General features: G+C 47.3%; 2 protein-coding genes across 7 annotated transcripts in view; one reads left to right on the top strand and one right to left on the bottom strand.

Moving 5' to 3' along the window:
- The window catches only part of IL16 (interleukin 16), a 127,559-nt gene extending 120,396 nt beyond the window's left edge, over positions 1 to 7,163 (top strand). For 4 of the 6 annotated variants that reach the window (XM_017886836.1, XM_017886838.1, XM_017886839.1 and 1 more), the window contains 5 exons: positions 552 to 720; positions 2,709 to 2,810; positions 4,005 to 4,263; positions 4,518 to 4,643; positions 6,680 to 7,163. In XM_017886836.1, the coding sequence (XP_017742325.1) occupies positions 552 to 720; positions 2,709 to 2,810; positions 4,005 to 4,263; positions 4,518 to 4,643; positions 6,680 to 6,873 (850 nt within the window). In that variant the 3' untranslated portion in view covers positions 6,874 to 7,163. The remainder of the gene's footprint in view (positions 1 to 551; positions 721 to 2,708; positions 2,811 to 4,004; positions 4,264 to 4,517; positions 4,644 to 6,679) is intronic. The other 2 variants (XM_017886837.1, XM_017886840.1) reach the window with 1 other exon arrangement.
- Positions 7,164 to 9,636: 2,473 nt separating this feature from the next.
- On the bottom strand, positions 9,637 to 20,762 carry STARD5 (StAR related lipid transfer domain containing 5). The gene is made up of 6 exons (XM_017886843.1): positions 20,566 to 20,762; positions 19,841 to 19,890; positions 19,349 to 19,481; positions 16,262 to 16,379; positions 15,344 to 15,437; positions 9,637 to 10,372 (listed from the first exon to the last, which is right to left on the bottom strand). The coding sequence occupies exons 1-6, from the start codon at positions 20,662 to 20,664 to the stop codon at positions 10,225 to 10,227; spliced, it is 642 nt and encodes a 213-aa protein (XP_017742332.1). The 5' UTR covers positions 20,665 to 20,762; the 3' UTR covers positions 9,637 to 10,224.
- Between the last annotated feature and the right edge of the window lie 1,294 nt (positions 20,763 to 22,056).

Raw genomic sequence — 22,056 nt, 5'->3', positions numbered from 1 at the left:
AGGTTGTTGCACATCTGAAATGTCCTGCGGTTACTCAGAAAGACCTGAATGAGGCCAGATTATCCATCGGGAATTCTTACTGCTCTCCAAATGGAATCCACTTGTACTCTGCACATGGGTTCAACTCCCTGGTCAGGGAGTTAGGATGTCTGGGTCCTAGTCTCAGCTCAGGCACTGAGTCTGACTATGAGCAGGTTCTTTCCATGCTAACCCTCAGATTCCTCATCAGCTCAAATTAGGAGATGAATGAGACCTTCTTTGCAGAACCAAGGGGATGTCAGGCATGCCATGGGGTTCCTGCTGTAGGGCTGGGACTTGGTCTTCCCTCTGATCAAAGTAGCTCTGCATTTATTAATTTTATTTATTGTTCTTATGCTGCTGGGAAATATCTGTAGAGTGAAGGGATGCTAGTATCTACTCATAGATTTGTTGCATCAAATAATATGCACATAAATGCTTGGCACCACACCTGGGATAGAATAATTATACAATTACTGTTATCTCTTTTTAATAGGATTGTTCATACTGTGTGTTGTTTCTCCCTATGAAAGCCTTTCAGAGCTGAGAGAATATACAGAGGGTCTCACGGAAGCCAAGGAAGATGATGATGGGGACCACAGTTCCCATCAGTCTGGTCAGTCTGTTATCTCCCTGCTGAGCTCAGAAGAATTAAAACAACTCATCGAGGAGGTGAAGGTTCTGGATGAAGCAACATTAAAGGTAGGTTTCCTTTGTAAGCATCTGCAGTAACCAATGGCTTATTATGGCTGTGTGGCCACCTTAGTTGGGCCAGAGGGGAAGTAGCTTGAGTAGCCTCCTGACATGAGACCCAAGTTGTGTCCTGTGATGGTTGGACATGGTAGCACTTGGCCACAGTAAGATTTTCCATTTGAAGAGAACCTTTTAGCTTGTGAACTGCTTTCAAAAGAAGGGTTCAATGACTTCTTGCATTTTCTTTTGTCATTTTATAAATGAGAAAGGTAAGGCTCAATCAAGGTTACAAAACCTAGGTTTTCTGTCTCCAAGTTCAAGTTCAATGCTGTTTCCACATCCCATGGGCTGCTGTCCTGGCATGTGTCTGTTGTGGGATGCTGTCCGTTGTAAACAATGTGGGTTACAAGAGCTCTCACCTGGAGCTTTCATTATTTCCACTGTGCATGGAGAGGTGGCTGATCCCAGGGCTCACAAGGCCCCCACACTTCTGTCAAGTCATTCTGAAAGTCTCACTTCCCATGTTTTCTGAGCATGACCCAAAGGGGTGTGGGGAGGAAGTGGCCAGGCTGAGCTGGGGCCAGCAGTCAGATGAGCTCGGGCTTATAGGTCCTGCACCCTCTAGGTGCTGCCCCAGGCTTATGCAGCCTGTTGGCACTAGAATGATCCAGACTAGGATGAGAGGATAAGGAGGTTCTCATTTTCCATACAAGGAGGCCTCATAGCTGCAATTTCCACATCAAAAGTGTGGGTGAGTCGGGTAAGCACAAGGTGCTGCTGTGCTGAGATTCTTTCTCTGTGGCTTTCACTCATCACCTGGGACCATCATCCCCCAGGACCTTATTCAGTGCAAATGAAATAACATAAAGAGCTGTTCTGCCTGAGCTGCTCTGGAGAGAGTATTTGCTTTCTAACCTGAGAAGAGCCTTCCACAAGGCAAGTAACCTGATACTTGGGTAAGAGTTGAGAGATTTGGGCTAGTGTTGGGGCTTGGAGGTGAGGGTGCAGTGAGGTACATTCATCCTTCCATGCTTTTGGGTCTTAGGGGCTCCAAGTCTTAGGATCATAGGGACAGCTGCAAGTCAGGTGCTCTAGTGGCCCTGAGCAAGTGAATTCTTTGATATAAATTTACTCCTTAGTGCCAAGGTACAAACAGGTGGCCCAAGAGCCTGTAGGTGTATTTTGTTTGGTCCGCATGGTGATTAAAAAAATACTGAATTCTATATATGACAAAACCTGAATTGAAACCTGGACTTTTTTTAGGGAAGTGATCTGGTAGCGCTAGGTCTGTATTCCTATGTAGAGCTGACCCTTTGAGCAGATATACTCGTTGGCTCTCTGCTATCACTCACATCTGCCCATTTTGCTCATTTTAGGGAACTGCCTAATTCCTATAGGCATCTGAGTTTGAGACCCCTGCTCTAGACTGGAATAGGAGTCTCTGACTATTTCCTGGCTCCATGTGAGTCCTGGTCTAGGCTAGGAAGTACTGTAGTAGTGTGAGTGTGTGTGTGTGTCACACTTGCACACTGTGCATTGGGGCAAGATGTTAGCTGGATTTCCTTAGTGCTGCTGCTGTGACCCATGGAGAAGTAGAAGGGAAGAAGGAGCAACCAATTCCTGCAGAAGAGCACTGATCCGTTTTTTTTTTTTTTTTTTTTTTTAACCTGAAGTCCTACAACCTGACTTCATCTCACACCGTCCAACATGCTATGATTTCTGGCTGATTCATGGAACGCCCCCTGCCTGGGTGTGGATGGGGTGAATGAGAGAGGAAAATAATTATGCTTGCTGCTTTACATACATTTTTTTTCTTCTAAGCTTCCCATGACTCCTGAAGAGTCCATTCTTTACAGATGAGGAAACTGAGGTTTGAGGAGGTGATGTAACTTGGAGGCTGGCCAAGCTGGGGTTTGAGATAACAAATCAGTCTGATGTTAAACTGTTCATCCTCTTGCAGTAAAATTGTTTTTGAATGTATGTATTTCCTCCTGCAGCAATTAGACAGCATCCATGTCACCATCTTACACAAGGAGGAAGGTGCTGGTCTTGGGTTCAGCTTGGCAGGAGGAGCAGATCTAGAAAACAAGGTGATTACGGTGAGTGGTCAAGTGAATCTGAGGTTCCTCCTTTAATTAACTTTAATCTTTGTTGGCCTAAAAATCCTCTAGCATTGAGGAACCTGAGGTTCAGAGGGGAGGTTCTGCTTCATGCTTGGATCTTACAGCCTGGCGATTCTAACGATGTAACAGAATTTTTCTAACACCAAAACAATTCAGAGAAGCAAAGAGCTTTGCTCCCATCATAAAAGCAAAACTACAGGTACCACATTTTAGTGATTTCCATGCATGCTATCACTCAGTCCTCTTAATTATAATGGACCTCATTAAAGAGGCTGAGGCAGAGACATGAGATTTTTTTGTGTTTGTTTATCCCACATATCTTGCAGAAAGGGGACCAAGAAGTGGTTGGAGGTAAAGAGTCAGAATTTCTAGGGGAGGAGCTATAAAAATGTCTAGACTGCCTACGAGAGTGTTTCTCAAAATGCCTTCTGCCAAATGAGACTGAGCATTTCTCTATGAGAAAATCATTCTTTGTTGAAACATTTTGGGAATCCCCATAACACCCTGCCAATACTTAGAAATCTGCCATGCAAATTTGCATTGTAGACCCTCTAATGCCTTTTGCTTTTTAAAAGTAGACATTTTCAGAACTTTTGTTTAACCCAGTATTCCTCAAGTTTCTTTGATTTAAAAAAAACTTTTCTTGGCCGGGTGGGTGGCTCACACCTGTAATCCCAGCACTGTGGGGGGCCAAGGTGAGAGGATTGCTTGAGCCCAGGAGTTTGAGACCATCCTGGGCAACACTGGGAGACCCTGTCTCTATTTTTAAAAAAATAATAGGAAAAGCCCTTTTCTTACACAATACCCATAAATATGTCATCGAATCAGTGTTTTGAGAAAACTGCTTTGGGGAATTCTGACTTACGGCAGGTGAGGCAAAAGATCTTAGTTGGACTCCCAACTAGAATTGTGCTGATACAGTTTAGGACATTGTGTTGGGATGGATTCTGAGGGCTTACCTGGTCATTATTGCTGGTGATCTCTGCTCTGGATGGAGAAGGAGGGAATGCTAGCCTCTGTGCCAGCAGCTCCAATCTAGGACACAATTATCTTTAATCTTTGTTGGCCTAAAAATCCTCTAGCATTGACTAACTGGTTCAGTCCTCCTCCAGCAAGTATGTGGACTTGACTTGAGTGATTTCTGGTCGTGACTTCCTTTGGTTTGCTCAGGTTCACAGAGTGTTTCCAAACGGGCTGGCCTCCCAGGAAGGGACTATTCAGAAGGGCAATGAGGTTCTTTCCATCAACGGCAAGTCTCTCAAGGGGACCACGCACAATGATGCCCTGGCCATTCTCCGCCAAGCTCGAGAGCCTAGGCAAGCTGTGATTGTCACAAGGAAGCTGACTGCAGAGTCCATGCCCGACCTCAACTCCACCACTGACTCTGCAGCCTCAGCCTCTGCAGCCAGTGATGTTTCTGTAGAATCCTGTAAGTTATCCCAACTCCCACATGGGCCACATCCTCTTTGGCCATGTGTGGCCAGACCTGATAGGGCTACTCAGTAATTTGTGACCACAAGAATGTGTGGCCTGCCTAGTACACTGTTTGACATGTATGTCTGTGTTTACATGTGCCTGTGTGCAAACATGGGGGCAGCATCACCCTGGGCTCACTTGATGCCCAGGGCATCTATGGCCTGGGAGAGGAGAGGATCCCTAACAGAGACCTTGTGTTTTTCTTAGCAGCAGAGGCCACAGTCTACACGGTGACACTGGAGAAGATATCTGCAGGGCTGGGCTTCAGCCTGGAAGGAGGGAAGGGCTCCCTGCATGGAGACAAGCCTCTCACCATTAACAGGATTTTCAAAGGTGTGGGATGTGTCTGGTTCTTTGTGGGTTCTCCAGTTGTGGGCATGTGGCCAGGCCCCCAAAAGGCTTCTGGGCACTTTCTGGGCTATGTTGGTTTCCCACAACTCCATGTCCTCTTCATAGGCATGCTGGTCTTTTAGGGCTCAATTCTGCTTTTCTACTTTTCTCCTTTGCTCTGACATCCCCTGAATCCCTGGTGTGTTTTGATGGGTCCTCATAAACACCTAAGTCCTGGGCTTGGTTTGGGTTGGCAGGGCCAGGACTCTAGAGTGAGGCAGTGGGGCACCGGCCTATAGTGCAAAATTTTAAAGGGGTACCAAAATACACAGTAACCCAGATCAATACTATTTTAATGCAGTGTTTTTTTTTTTAAGTTAATTTTAGAAAAACATGTTGAACAAAATATCGAAGTTTAAATAAAGACAGTCTGACTTTGTACTGCACACTTGGCCTCATTTGCCTTACCCTAGTCCTCGACACATCAGCTCCTGCCTTTATTTAAAATTTTGTTATTTGGTTCATCAGGGATTGGAGTACAAATCAGTCTGATATGGGGGTCACTTGGATTTTCCTGTGAAAACCATGAATGACTGTGGCAACCATGTAAAACCACCCCTGATTCTTTGGTGTTCCTCAAATTGGAGGTCTCCAAGCCACAGAGCAAGGGGTTGTAGAGAGAGGAGTACTGGAGAGGGAGGCAGGTGAGCTGGGTTCTAGTCCCAGCTCTGCCTGTAACATGCTGAGTGACCATTCCCTTCTGGGCCTGAGGCTCCTCATCCATAAGAGGAGGTAAAGAGGTACAGGTGTGTGTCTGAGGGCTCTTAGGACTGAGACCCAAAGGGACTCTTAGCTGTGTCCCTCACCCACCATAAGCTCCTGCTGCCAACTGGTTTCGTTACAGGAAGTTCTGCTGCAGCTGCAGAAACCCAGAAGGTACAGTGAGGCTTACATGGCATTCCCCCCAGAATCCATGTTAACCCCAATTCTGGGAAAGATATTTCTAACTTTTTAAGGTCAATTTAGAAGGAACATTGGGTTCAATGTCAAGAGGACTAGATTCTAGTGTTAGTTCTGCCACATGACCTCAGTAGCATGACCTTGGACAAGTCACTTCACCACCATGGACCCATTTACTTAAATGTTTAGGATGAGACTGCCAGCTGCAGCATGATGTGGGAGGGGAGATGCAGATTCTGGAGCCAGAGAGTCTGGGTTCCAGCCCAGGGCCTACCACTAGCAGCTACTTGAGTTCTTGGTTTCCTCAAGTGTTAAAAGGAAACACAAATAATACATCCCTCATAGGATTACTGTCATAAATGCAAAACATTAGCACAATGCCTTTTAAAATAATTGTCCAATACACTTTAGCTATATTTTCATTACTATCATTAGTATTGTCTTCTACTCTTATTCAGGATTTGTGAAGACCACTGTGTCAAATGGATGGGAAATTTTCTTTTAATATAAACAAGTAAAATAGCATTGTTTTCACATGCAGCTTTGAAATAGTGGGGGGCATATATGTTTGTTTCCTTTTTTATGTGGACATAGAGGACTTCATGCCACTCAGAGGCAAGATCCCTGTAAAGACTGTTGCACAAAAGTCTCACTAGCCCTCTTCCCATACCACCCAATGCTGATGTCCTCATCAGATGTGGAGAACAAATGTGAAGGGGATAGGATATTGGGTCAGTGTCCAAAGCAGGGTCTGGGCAGGACTCAGTTCCCCAGAGTCTTCTATGAACTATGGATGGTGCTCCAGCCAGGCTAAGGTGCGGAGCTGCCTGATAGTTCCCTCCCCTGGAGACAGCATGGGCTATCCCTTTCCAAGGGCCATGAAGAGCTGCAGCCTGGTGCCCTAACCTCTGAGTCACCATCTTAAGAGATGCCTCATTTTATAACCACCAACAAGCAAGCTCCCAAGGGATGATGCCCCACTCTCTACCAAGCTATCCTGGCTCCCTGGAGATCAAGGAGAGGAGGCAACTTTTCTTGTTCCCCATCATCTGTGGAACCCATTATCTTCTCCCTTTCAGGAGCGGCCTCGGAACAAAGTGAGACAATCCAGCCTGGAGATGAAATCTTGCAGCTGGCTGGCACTGCCATGCAGGGCCTCACACGGTTTGAAGCCTGGAACATCATCAAGGCCCTGCCTGATGGACCTGTCACGATTGTAATTAGGAGGAAAAGCCTCCAGCCCAAGGAAACCATAGCTGCTGCAGAGTCCTAGGCAGGACATGCTGAAGCCAAAGCCAGTAACACATAGCTCCTATAACCGCTGATTCTCAGGGTCTCTGCTGCCGCCCTACCCAGATGGGGTAAAGCACAGGTGGGCTTCCCAGTGGCTGCTGCCCGGGCCCAGACCTTCTAGGACACCACCCAGCAAAAGGGTTGTCCCTAAAGTAAGGGCAGAGTCACACTGGGGTAGTTGATACAAATTGTAGACCGTGTAAAAAGAGAGCTTAATGATAATACTGTGGTGCCACAAATAAAATGGATTGTGATTTCATATGAAATTCATGCCTGGCTTTGAAAAATGTTTCAAGTACTGTAACTGTGTCATGATTCACCCCCAAACAGTGACATTTGTTTTCTCATGAATCTGCGATGTGGGCAGAGATTGGAATGGGCAGCTGATATCTGTTTCACTTGGTGTCAGCTGGAGTCATGCAAAGTCATGCAAAGGCTGGGACCATGTGAGATTATTCACTCATACATCTGGCCATTGGTGTTGGTCGTTGGCTGGGAACTCACCTGGGGCTGGTGGCCTGAATGCTTATAGGTGGCCTCTCCTTGTGGCCTGGGCCTCCTCACAACATGGTGTCTGGATTCCCAGGATGAGCATCTCAGGAGTGCAAGAGCCATGTAGAAGCTGCATCTTGTTTATACCTTTGCCTTGGATGTTGCATAGCACCACCTCCACTATACTCCATCAGTTAGAGCTGACACAAACCTGCCCAGGCTTAAGGGGAGAGGAAATATGGCTGGGGTCATTTATGAAATATACAATTTGTCACATGAAACATTTGCAAAATTGTTTTTGTTTGGATTGGAGAAGTAATCCTAGGGAGGGGCGGTGGAGCCAGTAAACAGAGGAGTCCAGGTGAAGCACTAAGCTCAAAGCGTGGACAGGTGTGCTGACAGAAGGAACCAGCATGTATATGAGGGCATCAAATAAAATTGCTACTACTTACCTACCACATGCCAAGCACTGTGCTCAGGGCTAAATGGACATTGACTTTAGTGATCACAGCAGCTTCTACAGTGTATGGTTCTGTGCTAATGTATTGATATGAGGGCAAAAATGTACAGTAAATAGATTATCCAGCTGGTAAGTGATGCGGCAGATTGAGTCCTTCCTTCTGTGATTCGGTAGAGACTGTCAGCCCAAGATGCTTTAAGTGCACAACATTATAGGGAATACCTGAGTGCCTGGCCAAAGGGATATTTGGTCTGGTCATCTCTGGGTGCCTGATTGCCAAGCTAAGGACCAGGCAATGTGACTTAACATCAACAACAACCAGCATCCCTTGACCAGGCCTGGGCCAGAGTATTGGTCTCTTCTCAGCCCCTGATCCTATGAAGTAAGGATGTGGGGGAAGACCTGGCAAGGACAACAGAAGGAACACAAAAAGTAGTAATTCTCAGGCCACCATCAGTGGAGCCATGTTAATGCAATCTGATGGCTTTTCTAGGGTCCACAGGAAGTAAAGAATCTGTTTCCCAGCAGTAGACTCAGAAAACCCAGCTGGGCTCCTAACCTTCCTGTAAACCCCTTTAATGGCTTCATTAGAGCAGGCATTCAGCTCACTGTTCTATTCATCCCAAGGAATAACGGGTTTAGAGCAGTTTCTGTCCTGCTGGTTAACTTGTTTGGCCTTCTACTTGGCTACACAGGGCTGTACAAGGTGATCCCATCTTGGTAAGACCACCACCTCAGAGTATGGAGCTCAGAGGGGGCAGGCATGAAGTTTCCTTGGCTGGTGCACCTAGAATTGGCTGAACTCATGAGAAGTTGATATAGAACAGTGCTTGCCACAGAGTGGGGACTCGGTAAGCACTTAATGAATGAATGAATTCTAAGTCAATCCAAGAGTCTGATGATTTCTTGAAAAGGGTGTTAGCTAAAAGATCTTAAGGGATGATTGTGGAATCTGTAGTTGCAATAGAACACAGAAAGAGGAAGCTTTCTGGCCCCTTAACACTGAGCTGTCGTGTTTTTAAGCTTGCTCACATCTGGGCACATTTAAGAGACAGTCACCCCAGGACTCAAAAATAGGGAAGTAACAGTAACACAGGGGAAATGTTTTCTGTTTGGAGGAGCAAAGGCTGAGAACACTGTGAAAACATCCTGCACACGCAATAGTAACCTGGGTAAATGCAACGTGAAGGGATTTTAGTCAGACACACGTGGTCTTTCTTACAAGGAAGGTGGCGGGGGTGCAGATAAGGTTGCTAGAGAATGTTAGAGGATCCCTCTCTGGATCAGATATAGGGAAAGAATGGCTTTCCCTATCTCTGCTTGGCTTGCATGGCTGCTGAGGCCCCTTCCAGGTGGCAAGGCTGTGCTCCCTGGTTCTGATGATGTGCCTGGGTGGACATGGCCCCTGTGGGTTTGTGCAGTCTTGCAGCAGGATCTAGAGGGGAGATTCCAGCCAGGGCTGCTAGAGGGAAGCTTGCTCGTCTATCTTTCCTAATGGCAGGATGGCCTGGCCAGGGCCTGGAAGACAAAGACCTCCTGCCTCCGCCTCAGTAAGAAGACAAGGAAAGGCAAATGCCCAGGGGAAAGAAAAAGGCACTTCTCCCCAGAGTTCCCCATGCAGACGTGAGTACATGCTCAGTTCAGAATCACTTCCAAGAACTCATCCCTAATGCTGCAGATTTGGGCTGGACCAGATTCACACTGCCTGGTTTCACTGAGGACATGGAAGTCCACCATGAGGGGATAAAGAGAGAAAAACAAATTCATCAAATGGAAGATACATTGAAAGTGTTTTTCCTTAATGGTTATCCCATTTTTAAAGCATTATTTTCCAAGTTGACACCTTTTTTAAGGAAAAAAAATCTTTTGTAGCAGTAAAGCCATATACAAAGTCTATATCAGAAAAATACATTTGAGGGTCTGCAGCACAGGACTGAGGGAGCTGTAGATGCTTAAAAGGCAACAGGGCCTGGTTTTCAGTGGCGATGATGATTCTCTATGACAGTCAGGGAAACGTGGTCTCTGAGAGTGATGGGCACATAAAGGCTTGGGGCCAGAGTGCATCACACGGTGTCCAGCCCGAGTCCCCGTCAGATGGTTAGAGGCCTGGGTCTACCCTGCCAGGAGAGGCATGTTTGGGTAACAGGCAGATGGAGTTTAGAGCACGTGAATGGCTCATCGCATGCCAACCCTGAGTGGGGCACGAAGCAGGAAGGGTGGGCTGCCACCTCTGGTTGGCATTCTCAGAGATGTGTAGTCCATCGGCTTGTTCCAAAGAGTGAACACAGGCCTCCGTGTGCTCCCAGGCTCCTTGGTGTCCCAATAGCTGGAGCTCCTCGATGAGTCACGGGAGTTCTTTGCCAAGAAGTAATGATGGCATTACTCATGGAATTGCTTCACTGCTTTCTGAAGGTTGGCATAAAACCGGGTCATGCTGCGGGGGAAGAAGGAGTCCACCACGTTCTGTGGGAGGTAACCGCTGAGGTCGGTATGGAAGAATGTGACCAGGTTGGTCTTGGTGGGTTCCCTGTAAAGGCAACAGCAGAGCTGTGTTACGATCTACAGCAGAGATGCTGGGGATGAGCACCAGGCAGGTGAGCAGAGCCTAGCCCAGTGGAAATGGCCATGATTGCGTCTCATCCCTTGCTGTGCCCTCCACCCAGGGGTCCTCTCTGGACCTGCTCATTTTCAGGATGGAATCTCATCCTGTCAAGGATGCATTCAACAGCCTCTCCAAGCCTCCAGGGAGGGAGAAGTCCCTACTCCCAGTCCAAAAAGGCAGTACCCTGCTGCCTGATTCACTCAGCAAATGCTTTCGGAGAACTCACTTTGTGCCAGGCCCTGAGAGGAACGAAGAGATGCTGCTCTTCACTATTTAGGGTCTGCAACCTCCTGGGGGCTCCTGGGACCCTTTCAAGGGGTCTGCAACATTAACACTATTTTCATAACAACACTAACACGTGATTCGCCTTCTCTCACATGCATATGGTGGAGTTTTCTGGAGGTTACATGATGTGTGATATTGCAACAGACTGCATGCAGAAGCAGGTATGAGCTTCTGTTAAGCTGACACGAAAGAGATGGGCAAAATGTAAAATGCCACTCTTTTCACGATATTTTGTTTTTTAAAACACAGTTTTTTTAAAATAAAGTTATTTAATATGCAGTGAATTTTAGGTTAAAATATTTTAACATTTCTCAAATTTCCCAGTTACAGTTTCAAATACATCAAATAATGATAGCTATAACCTCCATGAACAAAGGCCCTATGAAGCCCTCAAATATATTTAAGGGTATAATAAAGCCTTATGCCAAAATTTTGAGAACTGCTATTTAGAGAACTGGCAAATAATTTGAGCACCTATGAAGGGATTTTGGCCAGGGGGTGGCAGAAGCTCAGAGGACGGCAGGTGGCACAGATGCAGACTGGAAGTCCAGAATCAAAGGGGCACACAATGTGGAGACGGAACACAACTTGGTAGGGACATGAAGCAATCTTCACTGTGACAAACTTCTCAATAGCCAGGACAACAAAGGTAGTATGGGCTTTGTGGAGTTCATTTGGCATTTTACTTGAATGCAACTGTCCACAGCCTCAGCCTCACCAGGAACCCCAGGTAGCTCTATGCCTGCCCATGAGATGTTTCCTGACATCATGCAGGCTACAGGTTTGGAACTGGAGACCTTTTAGAATCCCACTCCTCAGGGCCAAGCACGGTGGCTCACACCTGTAATCCCAGCACTTTGGGAAGTCAAGGCGGGTGTATCACCTGAGGTCAGGAGTTCGAGACCAATCTGGACAACATGGTGAAACCCCATCTCTACTAAACATACAAAAATTAGCCGGGCATGGTGGTGGGTGCCTGTAATCCCAGCTACTCGGGAGGCTGAGGCAGGAGAATCGCTTGAACCTGGGAGGTGGAGGTTGCAGTGACCCGAGATTGCACCATTGCACTCCAGCCTGAGTGACAAGAGCAAAACTCCATCTCAAAAAAGAAAAAAAAAAAAAGAATCTCACTCCCCAAGTCATATAGAAGGACAACTGGGGCCTGGAACAGGATGGGGGCCAACAGATCCATAAGACGGGAGAGCATGTGCTCCTCTGCGCTGTGGCTTTTCTCCTCTGCTTGTGCCCTGCTTCCCCAAAGAGGGTGAACTCCAGGGGACAGGGAATTCCTTCCATCTCAAAGCCTTAGCATCATCCACACTCCACCTTTCCCTCACCCACCAACCCCTGCCCATCCCGCCTTTGCTAGGGCCTTCTCTCTCCTCCCTGCTCCTCCTCCCACTGGGCCTCCTCTGGCCCCCATCACCTCTCAGCAGCATCCTCTTTAGAAACATGAACAGGTGAGTGAGAAATGAGACTCCGTAAGCATGTCTCCCTCTGGGTGAGGACTGGGCTTTGTGGTGGGTGGAACATGGGAGAGGCCATGTGGGATGGGACAAACTCTTCCTCACAGTGGTCTTGGTGAGTGGTAGCTCTTGCGTGTACACCATTATGTGACGACAACAACAGAAAGGGCAAAAGGGGGCACAGAGGAGTTGTAGGTCACCCAGTCTCCCCTCAGAAAAGGCTGGGATGAAGGCATCCACTACGGTTGCTAGAAGGATTTAATGAGAGTAGGCGTGAAGCACACTTAGCATACTTTCTGTGCACAAAGTAAGTGCTCCAGAAATGATACTGTAATGCTGCCTTGACCACAGATACAGGCTCCTCCACCTTGAGAACGCATTTCCCCCACCCCACGCAGTCACTTGGAGCTCAACCACCACTACCTCTGGCCTCAACACCACCTCACCCCCGATGAGTCCTCTTGCCCTCTTGCTCACAGCCTCTTGCTCAAGAGAGCAAGAGGAGAGAGAAGGCCCTAGCAAAGGTGGGATGGGCAGAGGTTGGTGGGTGAGGGAGAGGGTGGAGTGCAGATGATACTAAGGCTTTGAGATGGAAGGAAGTCCCTGTCCCCTGGAGTTCACCCTCTTTGGGGAAGCAGGGCATCACAGCAGTTAAGACTGAAGTCAGAGCATGTCCTGCTCAGGCCTCCCCAATGGCTTCTCATTTTATTCAGAGGAAAGTCCCCAACAGGGGCCCTGCTACCTCATAGGCCAAATGTCCTAGCCTCTCCCCTTGCTAACACAACACCTCCCTCTGTGCTGTTCCTCAAAGGTCGTGCTTTTGCTCTGGCTCCTGCTCCTACTTCTGAGACTTTGCATCTGCTCATACCCCTGCCAGAATGCTCACTCCACCAACATGCCCAAGACTCCCTGCATTTGTGCTTTGTTCAAATGTCTTATTAGGGAAACCCCCTAGACGACCCACTCACACCTTTCCCTGGCACCTTTATCTGGGTTTAGTTTTCCCCAAGGCACTTAACATCTGATACTTACTAGAGCATCCACGAGACAGAACTACTTACATTTGTGTTTAGTCTATCTCCTCCTGCCTTCATTGGAATCTAAGTTCTAAGAGGACAGATACTCTAGCTGTTTTGAGACATCAGTATCTGCATTAAGAGCCCAGATTCTGGAGCCAGATGGCCAGAATGAGACTGTGGCTCTCTTACTTGCTGGCTATGTGACCTTGGATAAGTTACTAAACCTCTCTGTGCACCCACCATTCTTATCTTAAAAATCAGGATCACAACAGTGCCTTAGGGTTGTTATAAAAATAGTTAATTTATATAAAGTGCTTAGAATAGTGGCTGACACAGTAGTGCTGTCTAAATGTTTGCAGCTGCTGCTGCTGCTATTATTGCCGGGTGAATCTAGTGTCCAGAATAGGCCTATCTTCACAGAATAATAAGAGAATAATCATTGTCACAGATTTCAGATCCACAGCCTCATGAGAATAACTGCACAGAGCAGGCTCTGGAAGAAAGTTTTACTGAGAACATGTGATGTTTTTAATCAAGTAGACAGGAGTTGGAAGAGTCAACACTTGAATTAAAACCCTCATATAGGCAGGGTTTTGTGGGACTCCAACCAACCTATCAGCAAAATCCATGCAATTGGGCCAGCCGTAGTGACTCATGCCTGTAATCACAGCACTTTGGGAGGCCAAGACAGGGGGATCATTTGAGGTCAGGAGCTTGAGACCAGAATGGACAACATGGTGAAACCTCAGCTCTACTAAAAATACAAAAATTAGCCAGGCATGGTGGCAGGCACCTGTAATCCCAGCTACTTGGGAGGCTGAGGCAGGAGAATTCCTTGAGCCTGGGAGGCAGAGGTTGCCAAGAGTGAGCTAAGATTGCACTGCTGCACTCTGGCTTGGATGACAGCCAAACTCTGTCTCAAAAAAAAAAAAAAAAAAAAAAAATCCACTTGATACCTTTGCTATGGGCATGACACTACCCATTATATTGTGCATTCCACTGAAAAGAAGACAGCAATGGGATTCAGCCCCTGAGAAGAAAGGACTCTGCCTCTTATTCTGAAAATTCCTCTCTGCCAGACCCGGCACCATTGAAAGGTGAGTCTTAGCATCTGACTACTAGGTGGGAGAGGACAAGGAAATGAGTTCAGGCCAGGGCATCTAGGGCATCTATATATTGAGAGAACTGAAACTGAGCACAGGTGTGTATGTTTGTGTGTGGCAGAGCACAGCTGTGCTATTTTCAAACTCAAAATTGTGTTACATCTAAGAAAAGTCTTCATGTGATGTCTGAAAAGCCAGCTTAGCAAAGAGGGTAACATAAAGGTGCTAGGTCTGGGCTTGGTATAATCCCATGACACCGAGGCCCACCTCCTGGGACAATGTAGTAGAAGCACGGACCCCTTCCCTCCAGGCGTCTGTGTGGAGACTGCAGGGAACACTACAACACATCTGCAATGTGCAGTTTCTTTCGCTGTCAACTTGCATGATTCCCAGGATAAATGAGGGACAGGTAATTCATTACACAGAAATTTCCTGGCAAGAGCCTGGCCATGACCTGTGGCAAATGGGAATAGAGAGTCCCCGGGGTCAATTCTGAGGCTGACTTACAGTGTGGTCTCAGAACTGCCCTTTAGGCCTGAGTTCCCCCACATTCCTTGCCGAGGAGAGATGATCACTGAGTGAAATGTGGGGTGGGGACTGCTATCTTCAAAGCTGCTCCTGTCTGGCAGAGGGTATTCAGGGAGGACTCAGAGCACAGACCCTGCCCTGCCAACCTCCTAGCCTTTGAGTCAGGACACATCACTGAATCTCCCCAAACCTCAGTTTTCTCATTTGCTAAATGGACCATGACATTTGCTTAGCCTGGAGGCTGCAGGGAAAATTTCCTGCATCACAAATAAGAGTAACGCCTCCCCTCAATTCTTGCCCATGTGCCAGGTACTCTCAGGAGGTTCTGCTTACGCAGATGTGTGTGAAAGTATTTTGTATCATCACAATCTAAACAGCTGTAAGGCATTTTTCTTCTTTTGAATCATAGTCAAAGTGCCCCTTTTCAGAGAAGGTCCACGGGGAAGGCACGGTTAGGTCTGAGCCATGTACCTCAATGCAGGAAATTATCCTTACCCTGGAAGAGGTTCACAGAAGCAACCACAAGGATGGTTAAATCCTCTCACAAAACCTGGCTTCGGGGGACATAAGGGGTGTTCCACATGGGTGGCTGGAAGACAGTGCAGAATGTCAGTGAGTTACAACTTCAGATGGTCAGGCCACCACTACTGGGATGCCATAGAACACACAGACCGGACTACCTGCAGCCCTGGAGTCTGTGAAGGACTCCTGCCCTCTGGCGTGAGGTCCCCCTACTCCCACTCTACTGCCCCTTACACTCACACATACAAATACACTCTCACATGCGTGTACACAAACTCACACACATGCACACACACACTTGCACTCACACACACTCATCTACATTCATGCATAAACATGCACATAGCTTTCCCAAGCTTGTCAAGAATATTAGAGAAAAGAACATTCTAGAACACAAGGTTTGGGAGTGGGAGGAGGCAGGTGCCTCTCTCAAATCCCAGCCAGGAGAGGTATGGATGCATCCAACTCTCTCATGTAGAAGAATTGGAGGAATGGCAGTGGCTGTGCAGAGGCAGGAGCCCTGCTCCTCACTGGACATTAAGGGAGTGGACAGCACCCAAACTCTCAAGAAGACATGGCCATAAATTTTGCACACAAGTTTTTTGCCACCCAACTAACATACATGTCTACAGCAAACACCATGAGCTTCGGCAGGAAAAAAAAAAGGGAGGCACTGGCAAAACCGTAACTCAAACACAGAATTACTGGTATGTGGACTGTCGACCTCCATGGCCCTGAACCCCTCCAAACCCAACCAGATGAGGTAGGGGACTCAGAGTGTGAGTTTCTGGTGATTTCTGGTTGCTTAGCTCTCCTTAAGGAACTGTGAGGTGCAGAAGAGAAAGCCCAGCATCGTAGGAAGGCATGGCAGCTCCTCTGGGCATCACTCACCATTGGAACTGATGGTCCCATCCTCATATCTCTTGACTAGCACCAAGTCCACAAAATCTCTGGGAGAAATGAGCTTCATGGCAGCTGAGGGGGTGGAGGTTCTGCTTACACACAGGGTCTGCCAAACCAAAGAAGCATGTAGTGTGACTGCTGGCCAGACATCTTCTCCCAACTCCCACTCCATCCCTCAAGGTCTGGGAGAGGTACCAGGACTGACAGTAGGGTGGCACTATAAACAGTAAGATCCAGAGCAAATCTTCCCAGGAACCGGATGTCATGGAAATACACCCAGTTTGTAAGATGAGGGCTGTGACACAGGCTGCCCACAGCTGTCTAGCTGCAGACCAGTGCCATGCTGAAGTCATGTCTCACAAGTGACCATAAGAGGTACCATTTATTGAGCACCTAGTAAGAGTCTGGCTGGACAAAGCTCTCAGTTGTCCCTTACCTTTAGAAATAGGTATCATTAATCCCTACTACAGGTGAGGAAACTGACACTTGGAAAGACTAAGGAACTCAGCACGAAGCTCATGGTGGAGATGGGATTTGAAAAGGACCAGAGCTAGGGAGAGGGAAGAAAGGCCACTCTTTTTTAGGCCTGACCCTGCACTTGCTCAGCCTCCTATGTTGTGCCTGGGGCAACTCTGGTTTACCCTAGTCCCAGCCCCAGGAGGGAATACCTTGAACCTCACTCGATCTCAGCATATCCCAGTAGTCCACACTCCCATTTTATAAACCAAGGATGCTGGGCTTTCTCCCATTCATCCCATCCTGCAAGAGAGCAGGGTCCAGGCTCTCTCGGGGTCACAATGGAGAACTACAGGCCAGGTCTGTGATGGAACAGTCCTGGGGAGAAGTCTCAGGGTAGGTGAGAGGGGCTGGTAAAGGTCTCCATCTCTTTGTCTTTCCCCTCAGGTATTAAGACTTGGGGCACCACGAGTTGCTGAGAAACTTTTCAGCAGGGACACTTTTGGCCTCAGGAAATTAATCTTCAAATGGGTGTGAGATGTCTGGGGGCACTTAAGCACTTTGCAGTGGGTGCAATGAGGATGAATTTCCAGATGACTCTACTCCATGTTTCCTTCATCCCTTAACGACCTGCCTGGGAACAGCCTGCACCTGCACACAGGGTCTCCTTTCCCACTTGAAGAAAAGCACAGCATATGCCCATTCATCTAGAATCATCCTATCATGAATTGTCCCAGTGTGTAAAACCCTCCAGGGTGGCAAAGGGACAATTAGGACTGCTGGCTGCAATATGTAATCAAGGCAGTATACACTGGTGTTAGAATTTCATGTTTTTCCCTTTCTTAAACATATTCCAAAACTTGGTGTTAAAAACAAGGCAATTTTGCCATTTCTAAATTCTGGTATTCTGTAACAGTAATGGCAGAAGTGATGAAAAATTTGAAAAAAAATTATACTGCTTCCACCTCTGATGATTGCCCCCAGGTGCATCATTCCTGAGGTATAGTGTCTGGAAACCAAGATGAGGAGGACTTTGGAAAGAAATTTTGAAGACAGCAGCAGCACATGTCATAATTGCGACAAACTCATGGCATGGCCCTGTATCCTATCCATCCATCCACCTATCTATCCATCATCTATTTTAGAATTAGGATATTTGAGAGTTGCCAAAAGCATGCTGAAAAATGCCAGTCTGCAAGGAAAAGCCCTTTCTCCATATTTTCATTGTTTCACTAAATGATAAAGAGCTACCACTTGGTAATTCTCCACTTTTTTGTAAACCTGAGCTCACCAGTAGCCTGTGCTTCCCCTCTACTTTGCAGTTGTCTATTGAAAAGTTTGTATCTTTTCATGGATTTATGAGTTAATTAGAAAAAAGAGCTCCCATTCATCTCAGCTAAAGATGCAAAATGTTATACTTGTCACGTTTAATATTTCTTTATCAGAATTTATAATATAATCATGTTATTTTAATGAATTGCACTCGTACCTCAATCCAATTTTTAAAAAAAAAATTAGTCTTGGCCAGGTGTGGTGGCTCACATCTGTAATCCCAGCACTTTGGGGGGCAGAGATGGGGGTATCATGAGGTCAAGAGATCAAGACCATCCTGGCTAACATGGTGAAACCCCGTCTCTACCAAAAATACAAAAATTAGCTGGGCATGGTGGCGTGCCCCTGTAGTCCCAGCTACTCGGGAGGATGAGGCAGAATCGCTTGAACCCGGGAGGCAGAGGCTGCAGTGAGCCGACATCGCACCACTGCACTCCAGCTTGGCAACAGAGTGAGACTCTGTCTCAAAAAAAAAAAAAAAAAAATTAGTCTCATGATTAATTTTTGAAAATTAGTCTCAGGAAATATATGATTAAAAAAATTTCCATTTCTATGCATATTTATGATGCAAGATGATGACTTCCAAGAATAACCATGTATTAAATTAGGATAAAATTCAGAGGGCTATGTGGATGGAAATTTGAGTTCTAGGAAAACAGTTATATACAATTTCTGACTATTTAATAAACTTTGTTCATATATTTTAAATAAAATTTATATATTATTTAGATACATCTAAAAGAATGTCATTGCTTTGTTCAAAACTGATATTTACATGTCAAAAATGATATGCTTTGCAACTTACAAAAATTTAGTTGTCAACTAAATGTTATTAATAGATGTCAACTGGATGTGTGAGGATGATGCATAATTTCCCAAAAATCTGTTGGAAGCATGTAAGCAAAAAGCATGAAGACCCTCATACTAGAGGGTAACTAGTAGGGGTCATGCAGGTACATGGGGCTGCTACTGGCCCAGGCTTCAGGGAAGTGGGTGCCAGGGGCTGAGGGTCCTGTGTTGCCTAGTGCAGCAGCCCCACACAAGGAACAGGTATGCTACCCCCAGAGACTCTGTTTGGAGCTTCTCTGCCTATCTGAGTCATGATGTTTCCCACCAGGAAACTGGGCTGAGGCTGGCCTCCAATGCTGCAAGCAGTGGGCAGCCTGTGTTTGCAGGACATATTCCCCTGACAAAAGGTATCACGGACCCCTTCCAGAAGAAATGGGAGGGAGTTACTATAGCAGGGCCCAGATACTATCTAGAGATAACATGCTTGGGAAGATTTACATCAGTGATGCTTTGGATAATTTCAAAACCGGTCACATTCTCATCCCACTTCACTCGTAGGCCTCCAACGGCTGGCTTCACACAGTCCCACACCTCCTCTGGTGTCCCATATACAATGCCTTCTCCTCGGTACCTGGAGCACAAAAAGGAATTTGACTCCAATGCATCAATCAAATTTGTTTATCTTGTGATTGTATCTAAGGACTAGAAGGTGAACCATGCCATGTCTGTCACTACTCTTTAGGACAGGCTTGCAGAGAAGGGGCTGAAACTTACTAGCCCCACCTCCCTTCAGGCCTGCAGAAATGGACAGTGAGCTTTCACAAGAATACAGTTTGCTGAAAATGATTTCATTAAAAACAGTAAGGCTTTTCTGGAGGACAACTGATTACAGGTTATAGGGTTGATCTGAGTATTTTAAAAGGCAAACCCATAAAGATACCAGGAAGGGTGCGGCACCTCTGGTAAGCTTTGAACGAGGCATGCACTTACAGGTTCCCTGGAAACTCCACAGATGGCCTCCAGGAAACTGAAACTCCATTCTGTCAAAAGGCACAGAACCATAGAATTTTAGAGCTAGAAGGGCTCTGGTCACCTGGCTTAATCCCCTGTTTTACAGAAGAGGGGTCAGAGGCCTCAAGAGATACGACACTCCAAGGCTGTGCAACCCATACGTGGAAAAGCTGGGACTAGTCTTGGGCAAAGCTGTCCCCACAGCAGAATGTGATGAAGAAAAAGATCTCAACTGGCTGACTCCGAGAGCCGTGGGTGGTTTTCAAATTATCTAAAAGCCACCATGCATTTTGTTTCCTTGAGCAACCCAGGGCTACTTGTTAAAAGTAAGAAGTGTCAAGCAAAACTACCCCCATGCTACCCTCTGGCAAAGACAAAGAGAGGGGTTCACGCTGTAATGAACAGAGTAAAGGCTTTAGAGGCTGGTGTTAGGGTTCCAGTCCTAAACAGCATTCAACAGCCAGGTGACCTTGGGTAAGTCACTGAGTGAAAGGAACAGATACCACCTGAAGTCACTGTGATCATAACAGGCCCAATCTTTTTTTTTTTTAAAAGAAAACAATCCCCATTGGAATCCCTCTCAATCGGGTCCAGGGGATTGGGGTGCAGAAAACAACGGGGAGAGGAGTGGCTTGGGGGCTTCTGGGGACCCGGGCTCCACGAAGCGGTCTCCGGGACCCCTTCCCGCCCAGCTCCTCACTCACGCCTTCCCGGCAAATCTTCCAGCCTGCTGTGTCCCGCCGGTACCGGAGCATCTTCTCAGCCACAGCCTCGCTCATCTGGGCTGCCAGCGTCGGGTCCATTGCACCGGGAGCTGCGCTTGGCCGCGGGGTCGAGGGTGTTTTGAGCGGCGGCGCTGGATCCGGGGTGCCTGAAAGCTGGAGTTCTGGGAGGAGCTCGTAGCCCCGCCTCTTTCCCCACCCCCGCTCCCGAATTGGTGCAGGCCCTCAGACGGATCCCGCCTCCCTGAGATTGGCAGGACCGCAGACTGCGGGGCCAGGCTCTCCAGTTAGCGTCAGCGCCTGGGCGGGTCCCGGAAGCCTCGGGCGCGCCTGGTAAGGTCCTGCCGTATCCACCTCCTTCTTGTCCCGTTGTGGGAGGGGCTCTGGAGCCCCAGGACTCTAAAATGGCCAATGACGGAGACCCGTTGGGCCGGGCCAGGTCGCAGACAATGTCGACTGTTTGTTTAAGAAGCGTGGACTCTTGTCCTGAGTGCACCGAAGCTTTCAGCCTGCGGGACGGTAGTGCGATTTGCATTAGAGGTGCAGGGTGGGAGAGGAAATGCGCGTGGAGACTGGGCGCGTGCAATGGTGGGAGAGGTGTGGGGCAGGGGTGCGGGGAGTGACAGTGAAGAGAAGAGGACCCATCGTAGAGTATTTAGGAGATGGAAGGTGAAGGTCTCTGCCCCCGATTGTGGATGTTCAGAAGGAGAAAGCATCTTGACTCCCAGCCTTGGCCACCTGGCAGCTTACCTGAGATGGAGAAGAGATAGGCCGAGTTCAGTTCTGGGCATATTTAGTTGGAGGTGCCTGAGGGGCCTCTAGTACAGGTGTCCAGGAGTCAATGCAATGCGCTGACATCAGTGAGAGGCCCGGCTTTATTAGAGATATGGGAGTTCTCTGCTTCCAACTTCCCTGGAGCTGCGGAGAGTGAGCCAGGGTCGCGTCTTCCCAGTGTGAATAGCAAGGACAGCCTCAGTTTCCCCTCTTCTGCGGTATCACCAACTAAATATTTGAAAAGGTCAATATTAAGGTCTGTTTCTTATCTTTCTTTTTTGTGTACTTATTGTTTCCTTTAAACTTTGGATATAAATGTTTAGAAGAGTAGTGTAAACAAAATGACAACTTGAAAGACCTTTTTGGAAGATATGAAGGGCAGCCAGGCTGTGAAGAAGGCCTGGATGGGGAATTAGGGAGCTCAAGATCTAGACCCAGTTTCACTCATTATTCTTTGAGCTTTTAGTTTGCTCCAAGGTGAAATGGGATACATCATAAATGTTCCTGGTGGGTTCTGGTGGCTCACTTCTGTAATCCCAGCACTTTGGGAGGCCGGGGCAGGAGATCACTTGAACCCAGGAGTTCAGGACCAGCTGGGGCAACATGGCGAGCCTCCATCTCTGCTAAAAATACAAAAATTAGCCAGGCATGGTGACCAGGGGCTGTTATCCCATCTACTTGGGGGACTGAGGTGGGAGG

This window comes from Rhinopithecus bieti, unplaced genomic scaffold, assembly GCF_001698545.2.
Source record: "Rhinopithecus bieti isolate Rb0 unplaced genomic scaffold, ASM169854v2 scaffold_15087, whole genome shotgun sequence".
In the NCBI taxonomy this organism is placed as follows: Eukaryota; Metazoa; Chordata; class Mammalia; order Primates; family Cercopithecidae; genus Rhinopithecus; species Rhinopithecus bieti.
The sequence above is the reverse complement of the archived record's forward strand: the minus strand, read 5'-3'. Positions and strand labels throughout refer to the sequence as shown.